The sequence below is a fragment of the Stegodyphus dumicola genome, chromosome 9, assembly GCF_044657685.1.
Source record: "Stegodyphus dumicola isolate Sdum_Otavi_A_Nest chromosome 9, ASM4465768v1".
Classification (NCBI taxonomy): Eukaryota; Metazoa; Arthropoda; class Arachnida; order Araneae; family Eresidae; genus Stegodyphus; species Stegodyphus dumicola.
In genome coordinates, this window is record NC_140776.1 from 99,228,915 (window position 1) to 99,251,018 (window position 22,104).

The window sequence follows — 22,104 nt, forward strand, 5'->3', positions numbered from 1 at the left end:
CTGACTGTGAAGTAAAGAGAGAGATACAGTCAAAAGTCGTTAATTAGGACACCCATAATCTGGAATGATCTATAATCCGGACCTCAAAGCTAAAAACTTTCTGCGCATGCGCCGCGTTGACGCGTGCGCGTAAGACCTTTACGACTGTGCATTTGCATGTGCACAAGAGCAGAATACGTTTTCGCTGCGCGTTTAATGTATAACGGATGGTATAAGCTAAAATTATCTAATTGTCTATTTCAGTTAATGTTGATGATTGCGTTGTTCCTTAATCTTCGAATTGGATACGGCTTATTATTTTTTGCAGACTGTAAGAGCAATTTTATAAAAGTAATCTTGAACTTTCGATTATGTCAAATAGAATTTACGATGCTGGAGCTCCCAAAGGATCTACGAAAACGAAAGTATGTTTCGATGTTCATCAAACAAAAAGTGGAATTGCTCCAAAAAATGGATAAAGGCCATATCCTTTGTTTATCTAACCGTTCCGAAATCTGTTTATCAATTTCACGCTGCTCCGCACGCGTGGGGGGGACGTGGCGGCGAGCAATGAACTCGAAGTTGATCTGTCAACACTATCGTTATCTTGAGGGCAGATGTTTTCATTTTATTCGGCTTATAATTCCTTATTAAATGTAGTATTTCATCTCGATGTACTTCGTCTTTGATATGATTTAAATCAAATTCCTCGTCATTATAAATATCACGAATACAAATCAAACAGTTTTCTGGTTGCAATTTTCTAATTTCGGCTATGCATAATGTATGCTTTACGCATGCGCGCATTGAAAGAAATGTTTAATAAAGTAAACAAATAATTATTAAGCTTTTTTTTTGTAAATTTTAATACCCTTTAGATCATAATTGTTCATTATTTTATAAATTACGGTTTTATATTTTTAATTTTATAATTTCTGCATGCCATCTTACCAGATTTAAACTGATGATCTATAATCCGGAATCTTTGAAGTCCCGATGAGTCCGGATTAAAGACTTTTGACTGTATTACCAAAGGGTGTCCACAGGGTGGTATTCTTTCTCCATCCTTGTGGAACCTGGTATTCGACTCACTCTTAGTACTTCCATGGGAGGAACCTGGTATGTCACAGGCTTATGCAGATGACCTTATTGTGCTACTACAGGGTTTCGATACTGGAACCCTACACAATCAAGCTCAGCAAATCTTGAATAAAGTATCACACTGGGGTGAAACAAATGGCCTATCTTTCTCTGCTGAAAAATCAGAGGTCATAGTTTTCCCGTGGAAAAGAAAATGGAAACTGGCAGATTTATATCTGGGTAACCAGATTATCAGACGTACGGAATGCGTTAAATACCTAGGACAGTAAACTCACGTAGATCACCCATAGAAAAGAAAAGGCACAAACAGCCACAAATGTACTAGTACTTTGCAGGCGAATCGTTGGTAAACAATGGGGCCTTAACCCAAAATCCACTCTATGGATTTATACTGTCATAGTCCGGCCAATGCTTTCTTACGGATGCGTGGTCTGGATCAATATAATTAACAAAAGCACATTACATTACATTAAACATTTTACAAAAGGTGCAAAGACTTGCTTGCCTATGCATTAGTGGGGCTTTAAACAGTACCCCTACCGCTGTGTTAGAATTTTTATTGCAAATTCCACCCTTGAAATTATTCTTGAGTGGAGAAGCAATTAAAGCCATGTATAGGTTGAATAAAAATAGCACATGGTGCCAAAGGACCGGTTTTGGTCCTAAAAGCCACCTGAAAAGCCACATTGACATATACCTGGACTTGGCATATATATCTATATTACTAAAACAATAGTTCCAGATAAACTATTCTCAACTTGTATACCAAAAAGGAATGAGATAGAATCTCTAATTGACCTAATTCCAGCAGGATCAATTGAATGTTACACAGATGGATCAAAATCCAACTTTACCGGAGCTGGAGCTATTATAAGAACCAAGGGATCTGCAGAAGATTTCATTAGATTTCATCCATACCTTGGTAAACTAACAACTGTTTTCCAAGCCGAGGTTCTGGCGATCAGTATGGTCACTAGGGAGCTCTTAGCTAAAAATACAGTTGATAAGAATATATATATTCTCTCCGACAGCCAATCAGCCATTCTTGCCCTGGCTAATCGTGTCAAGTTACAAAACTGTGTTTTGAACTGTACTCAAGATCTGAATTCTCTGGCTCAAACCCATAATACCATCAGTTTAGTCTGGGTCCCAGGTCATTGTGATTTTGCTGGAAATGAAGTAGCTGATAAAGTAGCTAAAGATGCCTCGCAACTACCCATGTCTGGCCCAGAACCATTTTACACAGTTTCATATCAAACTGTTAAAAAAGAAGTAAGAAGCTGGATAAAGAACAAACATGATGATATATGGTGTAAACTACCAGACTGTGCTCATTCTAAATTGGTGCTCAATACACTTAACTTATCAGGTAAACTCATACACCTCAGTAGAACTAACTTACACCAGGTAATTCAAATTATTACTAGACATGCTTATCTGGCCACGAATCTCCACAAATGTGGTCTTGTCGAATCTCCTCTATGCCCAGCTTGTCGAGAAGAAGAGGAAAAACCTTTTCACTTCCTGGGACGAAGTCCGGTGTTTTCTGTCCCTAGAAACAAATTCCTTGGGTTTTCCTATATTAGCTTTGATCAAGCCCTTCTATACAAAGGGCTCTCTGGCATAATAGGGTTTCTGATGTAAACTAAACATCTACAGGTAAGGTGAATTTGAAACCACAAGAAACAAGCATTAAGACTTCCCCGGAGTTCTTTTTTTTTTTTTTTTTTGTGTGTGTGTGTGTGTGTGTGTAAAAAAACTATGCAGGGATTTCCCTCTCATAGCTGTGTTTTGGAATATAATTTTGAAATAGATACCAAATCTTTATATACCACCTTGCCATTTGGCTTGACAAAGTACTTCTGCCCTCCTTATTTAATTAATTAATTAATTAATTAATTTTTACTTATTTTTTTTTATTTTAGACTCACCATCGCACCCTTGTTTGGTCAAGAGTTTGCATTTGGTGGTTTGGGAGGGATTGAATTGGCTCTTCATCCAATTGGGAAGTTTTAATGATTTAACTGACACTCTGAATTTACAGATGGGATATTTGGCTGATCTTTAGAATATGGTAACTGGTAGTTTGGCGACATATTTTAGAATATGGTAACTGGTAGAGGCGATAAAGGTTACTACCTGGGACTTTGGTAATAATGTGAGCAGTACTCAGTTCCGATTACGCATTATTTTGTGTGAGGGAAATGAAAGATCATGGGATATGTCATGTGATATTAATGGACGAATTACGGTTCTTTAATCGGAAAAGGGGGGGAAATCGGGAAAAAATCTGGAAATTTTGTATTTGGCTTTATTCTGTGTTGTGTGAAACAGTGTTCGTTAATTTTTGGATCCCATGGCCCTAACTAAAGTGAATTCGAAATGGGTATTTAGTGGGATTGAAAGGGGTAGTAATAAGTGTTTCTTTAAGGTTGTGCGAGATAGAAGTAAAGATGTTTTATTAAGTTATTTATTTTACCTGGTACCTTGACATGAACTATAAGTATGATTTTAAAGATCCTGAAATAGAAATAAGAAAAGTTTATCGGACACGTAATCAAGATTCTGAAGAAGAATAGGTAAGTTAGTATTTTTAATTATTTGAGGATATTATTTTTATGCATTGTTCTAAATGTAAGGTGGAAGTAAAGTAATTTTCGTAAACGTGCATGGAAATAATTTAAATATTTGACACTAAGTATTTGTAACCATTTGTAATGTTTGCGGTATGAATTAGTTAGTGACGTTTGTAATATAATAGATAATGTAGAGGTAAAAGTTTTTGGATATTTTATTTATTTTATATGGGGAAATGTTCATATTTGGAAAGGGTATATACTTTTTCGCGATCAGGTAATTCCACATATGTTCTTTTTACCGGGTTTAAAGATTCAGAAAATTGTTATGCATTTTCGTGAAATTTTTCTAATTTATGAGAAAAAAGCAGTGTACCTGGATATAGTGAAGAGTGTGCACAATGCCATTTTTGTGCAATTCTGGGATTTTTTTTAAGTAAAAATAAATCGACGTGTACATGGTTTAGTGATATTTTAATTAAATGATAGTTATTTTGTGAATTTTATGTTTGTAGGAATATGGTATACGTTTAAGTTGAAGTAAACGTGCATGGAAATAATTTAAATATTTGACACTAAGTATTTGTAATGCTTGCGGTATGAATTCGTTGGTGATGTGTATAATATAATAGATGATTTAGAGGTAAAAGTTTTTGGATATTTTATTTATTTTATATGTGGAAATGTTCATATTTAGAAAGGGTATAAACTTTTTCGCGATCAGGTAATTTCATGTATGTTCTTTTTACCGGGTTTAAAGATTCAGAAAATTGTCATGTATTTTCGTGAAATTTTTCTAATTTATGAGAAAAAAGCAGTGTACATGGATATAGTGAAGAATGTGCGCAATGCCATTTTTGTGTAATTCTGGGATGTTTTTTTAAGTAAAAATAAGTCGGCGTGTACATGGTTTATGTGTATGTGTTATTTTGAAAAACGTGTAAGGAGTATGGTATTGTGCACTTTTTCCCAATTTTGCAGTGAATATTTGTCATGATTAAGCAGTTTTGTTAGATAAAATTTCTAGCATAAGTGTAATTCGGCTAGTAGATTGTTGGAAGAAGTGTTCAGTAGATAAAAAGAAAAGAAACATGTCTTTACTTCGTGAAGACAAAATGGCGGCAGAAAAAAAAAATAGAGGGTTGCTGTAGGAGAGTTGGTCGCCAAATTTTCGCCAAAAAAATGCCAAGTTACCATAATGTAAAGATCAACCGGATATTTTGCTGATATGGTTTGGTGATATGATATGATTTGGTGTCAGTTTGGGATCTTATCTATTTATTTATTGTTTACCTTTCACAGGAGTTACCATTTAAAACCTTTGATTTAAATGATCAAATGGCGGAAGAGCAATGGGCAACATTGCCTAAGTTCTTTTCCTTCTTTTCATAAGAAGGAAGCACCACTAATGTTATGTTAGGAAGAAGACCATCTTCCTCCAGAGGAAACCAGAACTTTCTGCTCAGGAAAGTGACGCAACCTTGTAATATGTTCGATTTGTTGAAGACGAGAAACCGCGCGTTTAACTTCGGTGTGAGTGTATTGTCTGTTATACAGGTATCATTAGTGCTACCTAAAGAAAGTAATACAGTGAGAATACACCGACGACAAAGTTACCAGTAAAAAGTTATACTTGTTTTGAGTAAGTACTAGTTATGTATATATTCTTAAAAGTACGTAGAACAAAATGCCATTAGTAATAAGAGGTATTTGTGGCATATATTAAGGCAAATAATGATTAAACCACATAAATCCAGCCACATTGTCCAGCCTATTGTGTAATATAAGTTGCTGCGTAATTTATTTTACGTTTTTCTGCTTTGAGTTGATCATTTTGAGTTGATCATTGTTCATTTCAAAACACGCATGACACGAACCAACGAGCAATGAAATCACTCCAGCAAGAGTTTTCAATTGCCATACAACACACAATCGCACCAAAAACCAGTGCAGGACACATATCGCCACATTTGGTGATCTTAGGGCGCATATAAGAGTAGAGCCATACATGCAAATCTAGCTTAGTAAGTAAGTTGCTCTCCGGTTTAGTTTGTTACATCTTTGTGCCTTACATTTTTGCACTAGTATTGGCAAGGCCCTTAAAACAAAGCAGGTAGACTAGGAGCCCAGGCCTTGCTACTACATATGACTTCAACTACGACTTATTGTGCATGCTTAAAGATAATTCCGACTACTATTTCAGGAATGAGAAGGACTGATCCAGTTAATGGGATCAGCTGAGATAATACCACCGCGAGTTTCCCATTGACTGTAACCAGAGACACTCACACATTACATATTTGACTTATATTGTAGTATCATTGTACATGTCAACAATTACAAGGAATATACGGCTCATAGATCTAGTCTGGCACGAAAGTAATGCTACCTTCCAGATCATTGTTCTTTTCTTAACTCAATCTACTATTTAGTTTCAGACATTCTTTTCACAGTCTAAATTAACTTTTCACACTACCAATTAATTTATGATTAAGTATATTTATAGTAAAGGTATACAATGAGTGGCACCAATTTAATGAATATTACAGCTACATGAGAACAATTCTCAATAATTCTCAAAAGAAAAGTAACCTTAATTTACAATAATTAATTAATGTAAGCATCCTTTCAAAAACTTTCAGCCTGATCTTATTTCGTCAGAAAATGCTACCAAAAAGAAATACAGTTTGTAAAATAATCACTTCAGCAAGTTCTTCATTATTTATATACAAAGAAAAACGTTATTTCAAACATACCTTGCAAGCGAATTTATGTATGAATTTCTTTATTTTTACTGCAGTTCCGTTGATCAACTTCCTATAAACAAACTCACTTGAGGAGTCTATGTTTTTCTGCCCGTAGTAGAAAAGTATTTCATCCTTTCTGTATTCCTTTTCCGCTAATTTTGCCGATAAATTTATTTTTAGTGAAACATAACAATAATATTACTTTTTAAAGTTAAAGTATTCTAACTAGTTTTCTAAATGTAGAGAATACCACTACTCCACATTTGAAAAACGTATTAGCTGATAAGAAATATCACATCTATATCTGATATTTGTTTGGCAAATATAATTTTTTAACCAAATGAATCGAATCATTCTGTGTTAGAATTCAAATGAATTGTAATAAAAAACATTTTATAATTTTTAATATACTTTCAGTGTAAGAATTCGCATAACAGTTTGACTCATCATTTATGCGTCGGTCCCTAGCACTGAAGAAATTATTAACTTCACCTATACAGAGGAAGGAAGAAGCCCATCTTCCTCCAGAGGAAACCAGAACTTTCTGCTCAGGAAAGTGACGCAACCTTGTAATATGTTTGATTTGTTGAAGACGAGAAACCGCGCGTTTAACTTCGGTGTGAGTGTATTGTCTGTTATACAGGTATCATTAGTGCTACCTAAAGAAAGTAATACAGTGAGAATACACCGACGACAAAGTTACCAGTAAAAAGTTATATTTGTTTTGAGTAAGTACTAGTTATGTATATATTCTTAAAAGTACGTAGAACAAAATGCCATTAGTAATAAGAGGTATTTGTGGCATATATTAAGGCAAATAATGATTAAACCACATAAATCCAGCCACATTGTCCAGCCTATTGTGTAATATAAGTTGCTGCGTAATTTATTTTACGTTTTTCTGCTTTGAGTTGATTTGTGTGATGATATAATTACAGTAAAAAGAAAAGATACTTTTCCTTTTTTTTTCTTTTAATCTCCAATTAATGTAAACTTTATATATTTGCATATTTACAAAATTTGTGTCCTATATTAATTGTGCTGATCAATTGCTACTACGCAGTTTACATTATTCAGTGTTACCTGAAATTGGATATGTGTGTAAACAGTGTTTGTAATGTATAATGCTATTTATTTTAACGGAGTATATTGCAGAGTTTTGTGGAAACTAATGCTGTCGCAAAAATTTATCATAAAAGTGTAAACAGCGTTTTTTATTCTGTTGAACTGTTTTAAATTATAACTATTCAATTTGGTTTTGTTAAATTGCAGTTTAAATCTTTTTATGTGACTGTAGTAAGCTGTATTGCACGCTTGTACAAAAGTTTGAAATTTTCATGCTTGTTAACTTTTTAACTCTAATAAAGTAATTTTTATGATTTGTTGAGTTGTTTTCAAAATGGATGTCTATGATTTTTAGGTAGCTAAAGAAGTATGTCATATTACGGGTCTGATGCAAACCTGGGTGCATTCCAGGATTCATTCTCAGAGAAAAGCATACGCCATGGTGAGTTTTATAATTACCATGGATGCAGTTCATTATATTTTATTGTGAATATTTGTTTATAGACAATTTTCTGATACGATACTTTTTCAGTGTTTGATTAATTTGTGGGAAAATGTTTTAAATGGCAAAAGTGACACGAAATATGCATCATACAATATATGATGTTTATTAACTTATTATCAGAAACATAGATCTTTTGAAAGAAACTGATTTAGATAATCCAAATGGGCTGACGGCAAGATGAAATACACTTGCCTGGGGTGATGAAAGGCAAGATGAAATACACTTGCCTGGGGTGCCTGGGGAAGGGCATTGTAATTTGTATAGAAAACTGAAAGATTAAAAAATTGACATATAAACAAAATTATTTAAATATAAAATTTATTTTACTGCCTGTGTAAATGTTACAAAATTGGTTATCAGGTGTTTTATTGTATATCTTGCTATATATTTTCCTTTTCATTTCAAGAAAGGAATTAGGACAAATACTTTTACAAATAATAATCATAGCTGACTTAATGTGTTAATTCATTTGGAAATATTACAATTCATAAACAAATTTTGAACAAAAGAAAATTGTGCTTCATATGCTATTTTGTTAGGATAAATAATTTTTTTGCAAGTTTTGTTTTAAATTGAGGCAAAAAAGAAAGCAAGAGAATGTGTGAATATCGTAAAGATATTCACGCATTCTATTATTGCCTGATTGTGAATATCGTAATGATATTCATAAACAAATTTTAGTAGATGAATACAGTTTAAGTAGTGAATGAAGTACGTATGGGACATAAATAATATTTCTGATGTGTCTGTTTCTTATAATTCATCATAACAAAGTACACAAACATATCTTTAATTTGTTTGCCTTAAATAAGAATTTGGTGGAGAATGTTCTAATAGAAAATGATTCATGTTCATATTGCACACTTGGAAAACTTTATAAATACCATGCAGCTTATTAAAAACCGAATCCAAAATTTTGACGAAGAGGCCTTAGATATTGGGAGAGATAAAAATAGATAACAACTTTCGGTACAACTCTGATATACGCCCTAATTTCACCAAATGTGGCGATATATGTTCTGCGCTGGTTTTTGGCATGATTGCGTGTTCTATGGCAACCCTGTTGACGTTGAACAATCTTTCGCTGAAGGTTGTTGATTCGCGTTTGTGTCTGAGAAGATGGGAGGGAAGTTGTTGAGTAAGTTCGGCAAAAGGAAATATCATTGTGGCCATCCTGTTGAGTTGCTGTGGGTATTTGGAGGTGTGGAAAGAGGGTCTTGGAGATTATTTTTAATGGCTGTGCATGATAGAAGTAGGGATTTGTGATTTTATTTATTTGTAAACCATAGTATGAATTTTCTGGAGTGTGTCTGGCTGTCATGTAAATACGAAAGTGATTACATGGTGGCATGTTAAAGGCAGTATGAAATTGGTATTTCTGCTGCTCGAAAAAGCATTAATTCATGGTAAGTGCATTTTATTTTATTCTTGTTCTTATTTTGTAGAATGTTATGTTCATTGGTTATTTAGTATGAATTTCTGTCGTTATTGTTGTTTTTAAAACAGAACACTGTGTACATGGTGTTATTTGAAATTTATTGTTATTATGTTATTTTATTAAAGCGAGGTGTGCGTAGATCGTAGATTCGTTCCTTGCCTAAATTACGCAATTCATAGATGTTAAGTTTAAACAGGATGCTGTGTACATGGTATTCTTTGAAATTTATTATTCTTATGTTCATTTATTAAAACGAGGTGTGCGAGTTCGTAGATTCGTTCCTTGCCTAAATTGTGCAATTCGTAGATTTTTTTTAAAGTTTAATAAGGATGCTGTGTACATGGTATTCTTTGAAATTCATTGTTGTTATGTTAATTTATTAAAGCGAGGTGTGTGAGTTCATAGATTCGTTCGTTGCCTACATTGTGCCATTCGTAGATGTTTTTTTAAGTTAAAACATGTCGCTGTGTACATGGATTCTTGTCAAATGTTTTTGGTTAGAAACTTTACGTTTTTGCTATCTAAATTTTTTGTTTTTGTTTCGGATTTTTAGCTTAAATCGTGTGTTCAAAACGTAGTTTTTGCATGTGCGAAAACCGCGTTTTCGGGGACATTTTAGGCTTAAAGTTCGAAATATAGACAAAAAAATTTAGATAGTAATATGGCAGCGTGAAGTTTCGTTTGGCGAGAAATTTGGAGACTTGAGGGCACATATCAGAGTAGTTCCCAACTTTCTTGAAAAATAAACTTCCCATTAAAAGGGAATTTCAAAATGGAATGTTCTCTTGATAGAAATATCTCTTTGTTTTTCATCTGTTTTCACTTTCTGAGGATGGGTGTAATGTGTTTGCCAGTACAAAGACTTGTCATGTTTTGATCAAAATGACAGATAATGACAGTCTATAATGGCTTTAGTGAGAGAAAACAGTGTTGGCACAATTTGGGTTTTAGGCTTAAAAAAAGTGCAGTTTGTCTTAAACATCGATGAAAATGAAACTCCCTATGATAAATCAACAATTCATTCAATATCCCTGCAAGTGTTTTAATGTATACATATGAAAGGAATTTAATATAAATTTGTACTCATTATAGTATTGAATACAGTTTTGTCAGCAATTTATTTAAAATAAGAACTTAATGTATACTGTAGTTATATTTAATACAGTTATGTAAGCAACTTTTTTTAAATAACAGGTCTGAATATGCTGGAAAATAATGTTTATTATTGAACATACTAGAAAATTATATTTATTATCTTATTTAATACACTTTTGTTCGCAATTATATATATATGTGGTGTTTCGACAGATACTTCAACTTCTATTCATGAGATGGCGCCACGTGTAAAATCCAGTTCTTAATCGGAGCAGCAAAGCGACATCTTTACTCACTCAGACTTCTCGTCACACAACGGTACGCGAAGGTAGCATGAACTGTGTTCCGAGCACTGTGTTGATCTCTTCAATGTAATTTAAATTGTAATTTAGTACTTAATATATTCTTTTGTTATAGGAGATTGTCTATTCTTTTTTTCTTTAATTATATCATGCATTAAGCACACACGACCACCAAAAGTGGTGACCTTTTGACTGAGCACGCTACCGAGAATGGATTTTCAACGACCCTAAGCCATGTGCATCCAAGGCATTCTGAAGAACTGACTAAAAATAACAATGAATATGGACATTAAACGTATGCTACAACGTACTCCTTCAATTATTTCTAGAAGTATTGATATATATTGCTTGTGTTTTTTCAAAGTCGTGCATATCATCGCAAGGAGCTTCAGCAAATCATCAATGTGATCTGTTCCGTTCCGCTGACTTCGCCAGTCGTGCAATAATTCTTCGATCATTCAACAACAAATGTGCTACAACAGTGATTTTCGCTGAATGTGCTACATCAGTAACTTTTGTGCAACGTGCTACGGCAAAATTCTTCCCTCAGTGTTCGAAAGTAGCGAATTTTTTTCCCATGTGCTACAGGAGTGATTTCATTTTTCCTTTGAAAGTGCCTTTCATTGTGAAGTGGTGATATTGTGCGTGCGCAATACAAAATGAACGCATCATTTTTTTTTTCTCAAATAAGGGTTTCTTTTCAAATGCATTTCGGTAAAATATTATTTGTGTGTGTAATTGCTGGACCTGTATTATTTGTGTGTGTATCGTTACGTATATTTTTTCTGCATGGTTAAAATATTTATTGTTATCATGGTAAAATATCAATAGTGTATCTTCATGCTACAATATTTGTGCTGTTAAGTGTTTATTATTTAAAGTGAAAATTATCTATCAGTATGCCCGACGATATTCCACCAGAGCCACAAATCACACGCGTTGCGGTGAAGCCACCGCCTTTCTGGAAAAATAATCCTTCATTGTGGTTCGCTCGGATCGAAGCACAATTTTCTATCGCTCGCATTAGTGAGGATTCTACAAAATTCAACCACGTAGTTGCAGCAATTGAGTCTGATATTCTGAATTCAGTGCATGACTTAATTCTCAAACCACCTGATTGTGATAAATACTCCAAACTGAAACAGCGGCTCATTGAAATCTATTCAGAAAGTGAATCTTCAAAAATACGTACTTTATTACAAGGACTTGAACTTGGAGATCAGCGACCTTCATACTTGCTGTCACGAATGCGTGGTCTGGCAGGAAGCCATTTTAGTGACGACTTGTTGAAGTCACTATGGCTTTCGCGTCTCCCTAATAACATACAAATAATTCTTGCTGCTTCCAATGAAGATCTAACCCGTTTAGCAGCAATGGCTGACAAAATTAATGAACTTGTTACTCCAGCTTATGTCAGTGCTGCTAATGCTGCACCTTCCAGTTCACCCGTCGAACAACAAGTGGCTGAATTGACCAAAAAAGTATCTGAACTCTCTACAAGTCTTCATGCTTCACGGAGATACAATCGATCAAATCAGGGCCCACGTAATAAATTTCGTGCCCGAAGCAGGAGTCAATCTCGTCATAATACTCGAACGCAGTACAAAGAACCCACCAGTGGCATATGTTTTTATCATATGAATTTTGGCTCTCAAGCTCGCAAGTGTGCCCCTCCATGCACTTTTGTACAAGCGGGAAACTAAATGGGCGGTCTTCTGCTGGCCAACAGAATGTCCGCCACATCGACAGAATAGTACTGGCTGATCGTTCAACTCAGTTATGTTTTCTAGTAGATACTGGAGCTGACATATCAGTGCTCCCGAGAACTAAAACAAATGCTCACCAACTTAATAAACTTGTACTGTATGCAGCCAATGGTACCCAAATTGCAACCTACAGCACCAAACTATTGACACTTGATTTAAACTTGCGCCGGACTTTCAACTGGCCTTTTATTATTGCGGATGTAACTCAAGCAATTATTGGTGTCGACTTCTTGACACATTTCCACCTTCTAGTGGATGCCAAGAATAATTGCTTAATTGATGCTACAACTCAGCTGACATCACAGGGCCAAGCTTCTCACATATCAAACGTACCTACCAACATAAGTGTTTTATCGGGCAGCACACGGTTTCATCGGTTATTAGCAGAATTCCCTGACATTTTAAACCCATCCAAATCAGGGCAGCATACTCATCAGCCAGAAGTGTATCATCACATTGAAACACATGGCCCACCTGTATTTTCCAAGCCTCGTCGTCTTTCTCCAGAGATGCTAAAAGCTGCTCGGAAAAAAATTGAATTCATGCTAGCACAGGGAACCATTCGCCCATCTAAAAGTCCATGGGCCAGTCCACTTCACATGGTTAAAAAGTCTAATGGTGACTGGCGGCCTTGTGGAGATTATCGTCGACTTAATGCCATCACAGTCCGACAGATATCCAGTCACACATATCCAAGACTGTACCCATCTTTTTCATGGAACAAACATATTTTCTACCCTCGATCTTGCCAGAGCATATCATCAGATTCCAGTGCATGCTGAAGATGTGCCTAAGACTGCAGTGACTACACCATTTGGTCTCTTTGAGTACTTATATATGCCATTTGGCCTTCGCAATGCTGGCCAAACATTTCAGCGTTTCATACACCAAGTACTGTCTGGTCTCGATTTCTGCATCCCATATTTTGATGATATCCTGGTTGCATCTACAGATGCGGAAGAACATTTTCAACATCTGCGTCAGATTTTCACTCGTCTTAAAGATCATGGATTAAAACTAAATCCATCCAAATGTGTACTTGGTCAACCCTCAGTTTCCTTTCTTGGATGTCTTATCACCCAGAATGGAGTCAAACCTTTACCGGAAAGAGTCAAAGCAATTAACGACCTACCTCAGCCCAAAACCATCTCTGAACTGAAGCATTTTCTAGCAATGTTAAATTTCTACCGACGCTTTCTGCTAAATGCCGCAAAAACACAAGCCTGCCTACATGAGTTTCTGAAGAATAGCAAAAAAAAAACGATCAACGAGCTGTCCCTTGGACTGAATCTGCATCTGCAGCATTCGTGCAATGCAAACACGATCTGGCAAATGCAGCCACACTTTCTTATCACTCACCTAGTGATCAGCTCTCTATAATGGTAGATGCATCTGACACGGCCATAGGAGCAGTGCTTCAAGCCCATACCACTAAAGGACTTTCCCCAATGGCATTCTTTTCCAGAAAACTTACTACTGCAGAAAGGAAATACAGCACATATGACAGAGAGCTACTTGCTGTGTACTGTGCTGTTAAATACTTCCGGCACAACTTGGAAGGACACGACTTCATCATTTTCACTGATCATCGACCATTAACCTTCGCTTTTAGAAAAAACTCTGACTCATGTTCTCCTCGTCAGCTTTGACATCTGGATTTCATCGCCCAGTTTAGTACAGATATCAGATATGTCTCTGGTATTGATAATTGTGTCGCTGATGCCTTGTCTCGGGTAAACAATATCAACCTCACTACCCCAGATTTCTCTGAAATTGCAAAAGCTCAATTGCATGATGAGGAACTCAAGAACCTAATCTCAAATCCACAAACCTCCCTTTAGTTACAACTGCTGCACATTGATCCAATGCTTAAAATTTACTGTGACATAGAGAACAATAGAATACGTCCCTATATTCCTGTCAATTTTAGACGTGAAGTGTTTAATGCCTTGCACAATTTGGCACATCCTGGAATCCGTGCCACCAAAAAGCTGATCGCATACAGATTTGTCTGGCCAGCGATGAATCAAGACATCACAGAATGGACTCGTTCATGTATTAGATGTCAACGCTGTAAAGTATCCCGTCACACTCACAGTCCCATTCAACAATTTAACCTTCCAGCAAGAGGCTTTGATCATGTACACTTAGACTTGGTTGGCCCATTGCCTCCTTCAAATGGTTACACTTACCTCCTCACTTGTATTGATCGGTACACAAGATGGCCTGAAGCCATTCCTATTGAAAATATATCCGCTGAAACTGTAGCTCGAGCATTCATCTCCCAGTGGCTTTCAAGATTTGGCATGCCTACCACCATCACTACTGACCAAGGCCGACAATTTCAATGTCACTTGTTTGCATCCCTCACCTCTCTTCTTGGCATTCGCCATATTCGCACAACACCATACCATCCATCTGGAAATGGGATGGTGGAACGCTTTCACCGATCTCTCAAACAAGGTCTGAAGTGCCACAGTAGCACACACTGGACAGAAGCCTTACCCCTAGTCTTGCTTGGTCTTCGCACAGCATTCAAAGAAGACATTGGTAGCACTTGTGCTGAAATGTTATATGGTGCAACCCTCCGTCTGCCAGGTGAATTCTTTCACCCGGAATCTACTCCAGTAATCGACCCTCCAACATTCCTTCAACGTTTACGTGAGACCATGAGCAATATCTCGCCAACCCCAGCATCTTCGCATAACCAGCCAAGCTATTTTGTACATCCTGCGCTTGAGACATCTTTGCACGTATTCGTGCACAACGATGCAATCAAGCCAACTTTAACACCTTCATACGATGGTCCATTCAAAGTTGTCAAACGAACACCGAAACATTTCACCATCATCTGCAATGGCAAACAATCAGTGATTGGAATCGATCGTCTCAAACCAGCATTTCTAATGCAAGATCCAACAACTTCCTCATCAACATCACTCCCGGAAGAAAGCTTACATCCCGTTAAAGAGCAACCTATAACTACCAGATCTGGAAGAAAGGTTAAATTTAACCCAAAGTACTTATAACGTACCGATGGTACTTGGGGGGGGGAGTACTGTGGCGTTCCGACAGATACTTCAACTTCTATTCATGAGATGGCGCCACGTGTAAAATCCAGTTCTTAATCGGAGCAGCAAAGCGACATCTTTACTCACTCAGACTTCTCGTCACACAACGGTACGCGAAGGTAGCATGAACTGTGTTCCGAGCTCTGTGTTGATCTCTTCAATGTAATTTAAATTGTAATTTAGTACTTGATATATTCTTTTGTTATAGGAGATTGTCTATTCTTATTTTCTTTAATTATATCATGCATTAAGCACACACGACCACCAAATATATATATATGTATAGTAAAAAGGAAATTCTTAAAGCTAATTGCTTAAAAGCAAATATGATACTTCTGTTCCAAAAATTGCATAAATCAAAACTAACCCTGTAATTCTTCTGATCTATTCTAAAAAAAAACCTAAATTTTCTAGATCAATCCATCTTGCCTGGCTTGTGTAATTGCTGATGACATAGCTTACTCGGAACCTGAACTCAAAATTTTGAGAACTGAAATCTTTCTAAGCTAAACCAAAAACTTCCTCTTGGTGAGCTTCTATATTGCATATTTACTCACTTTTAGCTTCAGCTATCCCTGCAGTCAAATTTGCTACTTCGCTCTATTTGCTTTGTCATGCTACTAACTGTGCCATTATCTAAAATGTGATACTCTTTTGGGGATGCATATTCTGCCCATGACCATGTGTGATGAAAAATATGTTTTTGATAATTAGTTCATATCCACCAATAAAAATGATATTCAATTTGCCTTGTCTGTCTACAAGGCTTTCCTTTGAGCATCATCTTTCTAACTGCAAAGTCTCTCCAGGATATGGCAGAGAACCATCATCAGTATGTTGAAACTTACTCCAAATTATCTTGTTACATACATATATAAACATACCAGAAAATTAATTTTTTACAGTAGCAGAAATACGCTGAATTCACACAAGATAAGTACGAGTATAATGAGAGTGTAGGAATGCTCATTCTCTGAAGTTAATTTGTGCAGTTCTTTTTTTCTTTTTTCTTTTTTTTTTTTTTTTTTTTCTTTTAAGTTAAAACAGGTTGATGTGTACATGGAGAGCAGTGCCGAGAATTCTGCAATTCTGTGATGTTTGAAAAGTTAATTGTTTCTATTTTATATTATTTTGAGTGTTTCATTATGAATATTTGTTTTATAGATTTTTGTTTCATTATGGATGTTTCTTGTATTTTAAATTTTCTTAATTCCTATGTAATTTTCAGCATGCTGCTATTTTTTTAAATGGTTACTATTTTCCATGTGTTAGGTTGGCGAAAAATTAGCAGCAACGACTGGCAACTTTGAAGAGGGTTGGGAGTGTAATGTAACAGTACCATTCTCTTATAAGGCTGGCAAATCTAATTATTGTTTCTGTGATTTGTTATATCTAATGATTTCTTTTTTTGATTTTTTTTTTCTGAAAGTAATTAGTTTCTGTTTTGTATATATTATTTTGTTCTTTATTCACTGAAACAGAAGTTGTTCTGTTGATCTGTTGATTAAAATATTGACAAAATTATTCTTGTGCAGATCAAGGTCATGATTATGGTACTTGCCAAAAAAAAAATAAATAAATAAATAAATAAAGGTTTGCTCGTCAGTATGCTGCCAACAATCTGGTGGAACCTTGTGTTGATGAACTATGTTTCGTAGTATTAGCAAAAATGAAATGTATCTTTTCCATTACTGACCAGAGGGGGAGATCATGTTTGATTGTTATTCTTCATAGCTTGTCTTTGCCACTATGTGAGTTTTGTTAATAAACAGGCAAATAACTTCTCTTCAACTTAGTCCCAATTTTTAGTCTAACACTTTGTCAAATGTTGTTAAATATTTGCATGGTGTATCTTTTGAACGTTACCCTGAGATCTTTTTGCAAGAAAAAGATTATGTAAAAAATGACACTATGCAGATATGTGGTTGCTGTAATTGGTTTAAAATTGAAGTTGAAATTTTAAAAAAAAATTCACCTGCACTCTCCTTTGGTTCCATTCCTTAAAAGAAGGAAAATTAATCAAAAAAATAAATAAGTATTTATGGCAGTGTTTCAGCAGGCATTGGCTAAGGGCTCAAGTTTGATACATTGAAGATATTTCACAGGAAAAGCTTTAAATGATATGAATACAGCTGATTAAAACAAAACTATGTAAATATTTTTTATAGAAATATTTTGTAGAAATCGAGAGATATGTGATATAATCTCAGTATTTCTAAAATGCTAGATTGTGCATGCCATATAATTATGGCTTTCAGAATGGGATTGAAAGAAAAATATTGTCTTGTATTAGAGATAATATACAAAAACTATGTAATATAGGAGTAAAATGCCACTGAATGGCAAAAAGCCTAACACCAGTCTTCCTTTAATATTTAACATTTGTAACCACAAAATTGCTTTTCTTATGGAGATTGCTGATCCCTATAAATAACTACTTTACACATATAAATTTGAGATTATAAAGCTGTTCTAAGGGTTAGGTAGCTATTAGTAATAAGTTGCAATTTTATTTTTTCATTTCTGATGGAACTTTAAGTAATTGCACTGTTCATCTATCTTATTTAATGTTTGTCAACATTCTTCACATGAGTTTTCATGTTCTTGTCAAAATATTTGCATGGATTTGGATTTTCATTCAGCTACATGTAAGCATTCAGCTTCATAAACTTCTGTGAATTTCATGTAAACTGGGAGGCAGTATCTGTAGGCATACCTGCATTGTGAATTTCTTTAATATGTCAAGTATAAGTATTGAATTAAAAAGATGCATGTTGTATGTTTTGCATACTTTAGGGGTATTTACACGAACTTAGTTCTGTATTTGGATAGTAATTTCCCAGATCTTTGGAAAGGCAAATGAATGCCAATGAAAAGCATCATATTTTTGCTGAATTTAATGTTTAAAGAATTAATATAGACATTTGAAATCATTATTTATTAATTTAAACTAAAAAGTAATTATTAAGAATTATGTTTAAATATAATAAGGTTTGAATTTTTCGTGCATTATCTCTGTGAATAAACTCTAGAGCATATTTTTAATGCAGTAAATATAGGGTGTGTCTAGTCACACCCTAGTCTGTAGTGCTGTAAATAATAAATAAATAAATTTTATTGCTGTTAGAGTAACTGTTTTATGGGAGCTTTTTTCTAATTATGTTAAGATCATTTGTGCAGTTCTTATTATAAATTGATGACCATATGAGGTAACATCCAGGTTCTTGAGTTCAAATGATGAGCATCTTTTGAACTGTAGTGGATATTAGAGTAGAAATAAGCATTTTTTTTCTTTGGAATTGGTCTTTTTTGAAAAAACTTTGATTGTACAGAATAAATAAATCTAGTTTTTGTGATGAGTAGATTAATAATTTTTTTGTTGATGAAATATTAAATAGCTCACTAAAATGACTTTATTATTTTTTATTTTGAAATCTTATTTTTGAGTTAATTTTTGCATTTTGTTATTTAACTTAAAGATTAACTTATTGAACTTGAATCTTCCCAAAATATGCATAACTAGAAAAATTTAGAGTTCAGTGATTAACTGTAACTATTTTAAACAAATTAATATTTCAGCTGTTTGGGAAATTACCATTGATTTTCTTAATATATTATCAGAGTGCATTGTACTAACTCTGATTACACTGGGGGTCAGAATTTAATGTACCTGTAATTTAGAAAATTATTGTTAAAGAAAGATACAAGTAATTATTTTGTCAGATGTTTATGCTAAAAGGATATTTGTTTAGTTGATTAGGCTAAACCTTATGATGATTCAAGTGTGTATTTGAGCATTTGAAGCTTCACAGGGTTTCTGAATTTGCAAGTGTTATACTACCTGTAGGCTGAAATTGGCTTTCACATTTTGAGAAAATTTGTATATACATGATTACCAAAAAGCCAAAGGAAGAGAAAATATAGTTTTTTTTTTTTTTTTTTTTTTTTCAGATAATAAATTACTTGTTATCTAGATATGAATAAATATAAGTCTACAAGTTTACTATCTATTAGTTTTTCAATCTATGATTCAGTTATCATCCAGGGCTTAATATTTAAAATTAGAAGTCTGAAGACCCTATGGAAAGCTGTCAGGAAAGAGGAACAAAAATAAATAACTAATAAAATAATGGTTAATCTTTGGATTATGGAAACTGGGCGATTTTTTGGCGACCAACCCTGCTACAGCAACCTGCTAGTTTTTGTTTGGACGGCATTTTGTTTTCACGAAGTAAAGTCCCTTTTTTTTTTTTTTTTTTTTAAACTCAACATTTTTTTTCCAACAATTTGCTAGCCAAATTACGCTTATGCTAGAACTTTTATGGAACAACAGTGCTTAATCATGACGAAGATTAGGTGCGAAATTGGGAGAAAGTGCAGAATCGCCCACTGCTTGGCGCGTTTTTAAGAATTGCACATACACGGTATCATCCATGTACACTTCGACCTATTTTCACTTTAAAAAAATCCCAGAATTGCACAAAAATGGCATTGCGCACACTGTTGACTTCATCCATGTACACTGCTAAAATCCTAGCTAGTAACCTTTATCGCCTTACCAAAATGTCACCAAACTACCTGTTACCATATTCCAAAGATTAGCCAAAACGATTAATAATTAATTTTAATTATTTAGTTGATGTGCATATATGAAAACAATTTTTTCTGATCATGATGCCGTACCGATATAATTCTAGCTATTAAGCAGAATGTGTCAGTCTGGGACGGTACAGTAACTCATCACAGGCGTATGGGGGAAATGTTACCCATATCCAAGGGTTTCTCTATAAGTTGAGAACAAATGTAAGATTTGGTACAAGAAAAAATTTTCATGTGCCATATTTAACTACATCATTCGAGAATGTCTCTTTCCCAAGGCAAGTAGAGTTGAACATTGGACATATATGACCAAAGTACAAGATTCAAATACTTTTGGAAACAAAAAGCTTATTTGCTGTCATAAATTCATTGTACTTCTTGGAGAATAAATCTTTGACATGTGAATGTGGGCTTTTATCTCCTTAAAAGTTTTAAGTTCTGTTACCTTTTTAATGGTCATTAACAAGCTCAGCTTACATTCCAGTTATGCACCATAGTGGATGTGAAGGAACACACCTTGCATTACAAATTTATGACTGATGGATATCGGGCTTATTTGTGAAGAAAGAATAGCTTAATTATGTAACTGATAAAGGGTTAAAGGGTTAGTTTGCGAGGGAAAGACAGGCATACATTCAAAAGTTAGAACTAATTTTTAAAATCTTATTTATTATTAAATAAGATTTTTGAGATTAAAAGAACTTTCTGCTGAAGTAGTTGTTCAATCTCGTGAAAGAAATACTGAAGTTTAAGGTTCCAGTGCACTCTGGCTAAAGTGATTTATCTCAAAAACTGAGTTGAAGAGTTGGTCTGTGGTGGGCTTTGGTGTACTTTTAGCACTGTCGTGACCTCACTTTCAATGTGTGAAAGCTTTTGTTTTAAAGAGGCTTAAAAGAGGCAGTTGCCTTGTTTTAAAATTGAATAAAAATTCATCTTTATGAGATTACAATCATTTTATTTCACTGATATTGTTTTGCAGTTCATGCTTAAAATGCATTCTATAAGCTATTGACATCTTTCCTAACATCAAGTAAACATCAAATATTGCTATATACCTCTAAAATATGTATAAAGAAATAATAATTCAGCAGTGAAAGTAACTGTCATTAAAAGTTTTCTAGTTATCTGAGTGCTTTACTGAAAAATGACTTATATCTTTTTTGAATCAACAAATATCAGACGTTTAAAAAAGCAATTAAATTTATATTAATGTTTCACTGAGAGTTTAAACATTTTATAAAATATCAACAAGCTTACCATTATCGGCTTTGTTATACAATTTTGAAAATAAGGAAATGTTATGTATGTACACATGTGTATATGTTATTGAGTATAAATGCTGCTTTTATATTAATTTTGAAAATTTCAATTTTCATTTTCAGCTTTCCTGAGAAAAGTATACTCCATTTTAATGCTGCAGCTTGCTATAACAACAGGATTTATTTGTTTGTTCCTATATGAGTATGTTGTTACTTATTTAAAATTAATTTTTATGATTTTTGTGTGCTTTTTTTAATGAGCATCATTTTTATTTAGTGTGTAAAGCATTTGAATAATCTCATTATTAATTGCTGTCTAGTAATTTTGAAAGGTAACTTTTAAAAGTTCCTTTTTTTAAATTAAAAACATACTAGAGTGAAAATGTACCTTTCCGGAGGAAGGTAGTTTTACTGTCCTTTTTACGTTACATAATCCTACCCAAAGTAGGAAATTTATACTATAATTGTATTTAAATTATTGATTTAATAGTTTGTTTTCGATTGATTTTTTAATATTAAGCAAAAAACATGTATATAAAATGTTTCTCATATCTAAATTTCTTATCTTTAAAGATTTATAAAGGAAGCGTTATAACAGTAA

At 34.2% G+C, this 22,104-nt stretch overlaps 1 protein-coding gene and 1 long non-coding RNA gene across 4 annotated transcripts in view; one reads left to right on the plus strand and one right to left on the minus strand.

The window, feature by feature from the left end:
- LOC118193747 (uncharacterized) overlaps window positions 1–6,546 on the minus strand; it is a 29,100-nt gene extending 22,554 nt beyond the window's left edge. For 2 of the 3 annotated variants that reach the window (XR_004758983.2, XR_004758985.2), the window contains exon 1: window positions 6,413–6,546. This is a non-coding gene — a long non-coding RNA (uncharacterized LOC118193747). The remainder of the gene's footprint in view (window positions 1–6,412) is intronic. The other variant, XR_004758984.2, reaches the window with a different exon arrangement.
- Window positions 6,547–6,933: 387 nt separating this feature from the next.
- Window positions 6,934–22,104, plus strand: part of LOC118193746 (protein lifeguard 1-like) — a 56,504-nt gene continuing 41,333 nt past the window's right edge. Inside the window, exons 1-3 of the mRNA XM_035364875.2 lie at window positions 6,934–7,131; window positions 7,824–7,910; window positions 21,627–21,705. Coding sequence (XP_035220766.2) covers window positions 7,838–7,910; window positions 21,627–21,705 — 152 coding nt within the window. The 5' untranslated portion in view covers window positions 6,934–7,131; window positions 7,824–7,837. The remainder of the gene's footprint in view (window positions 7,132–7,823; window positions 7,911–21,626; window positions 21,706–22,104) is intronic.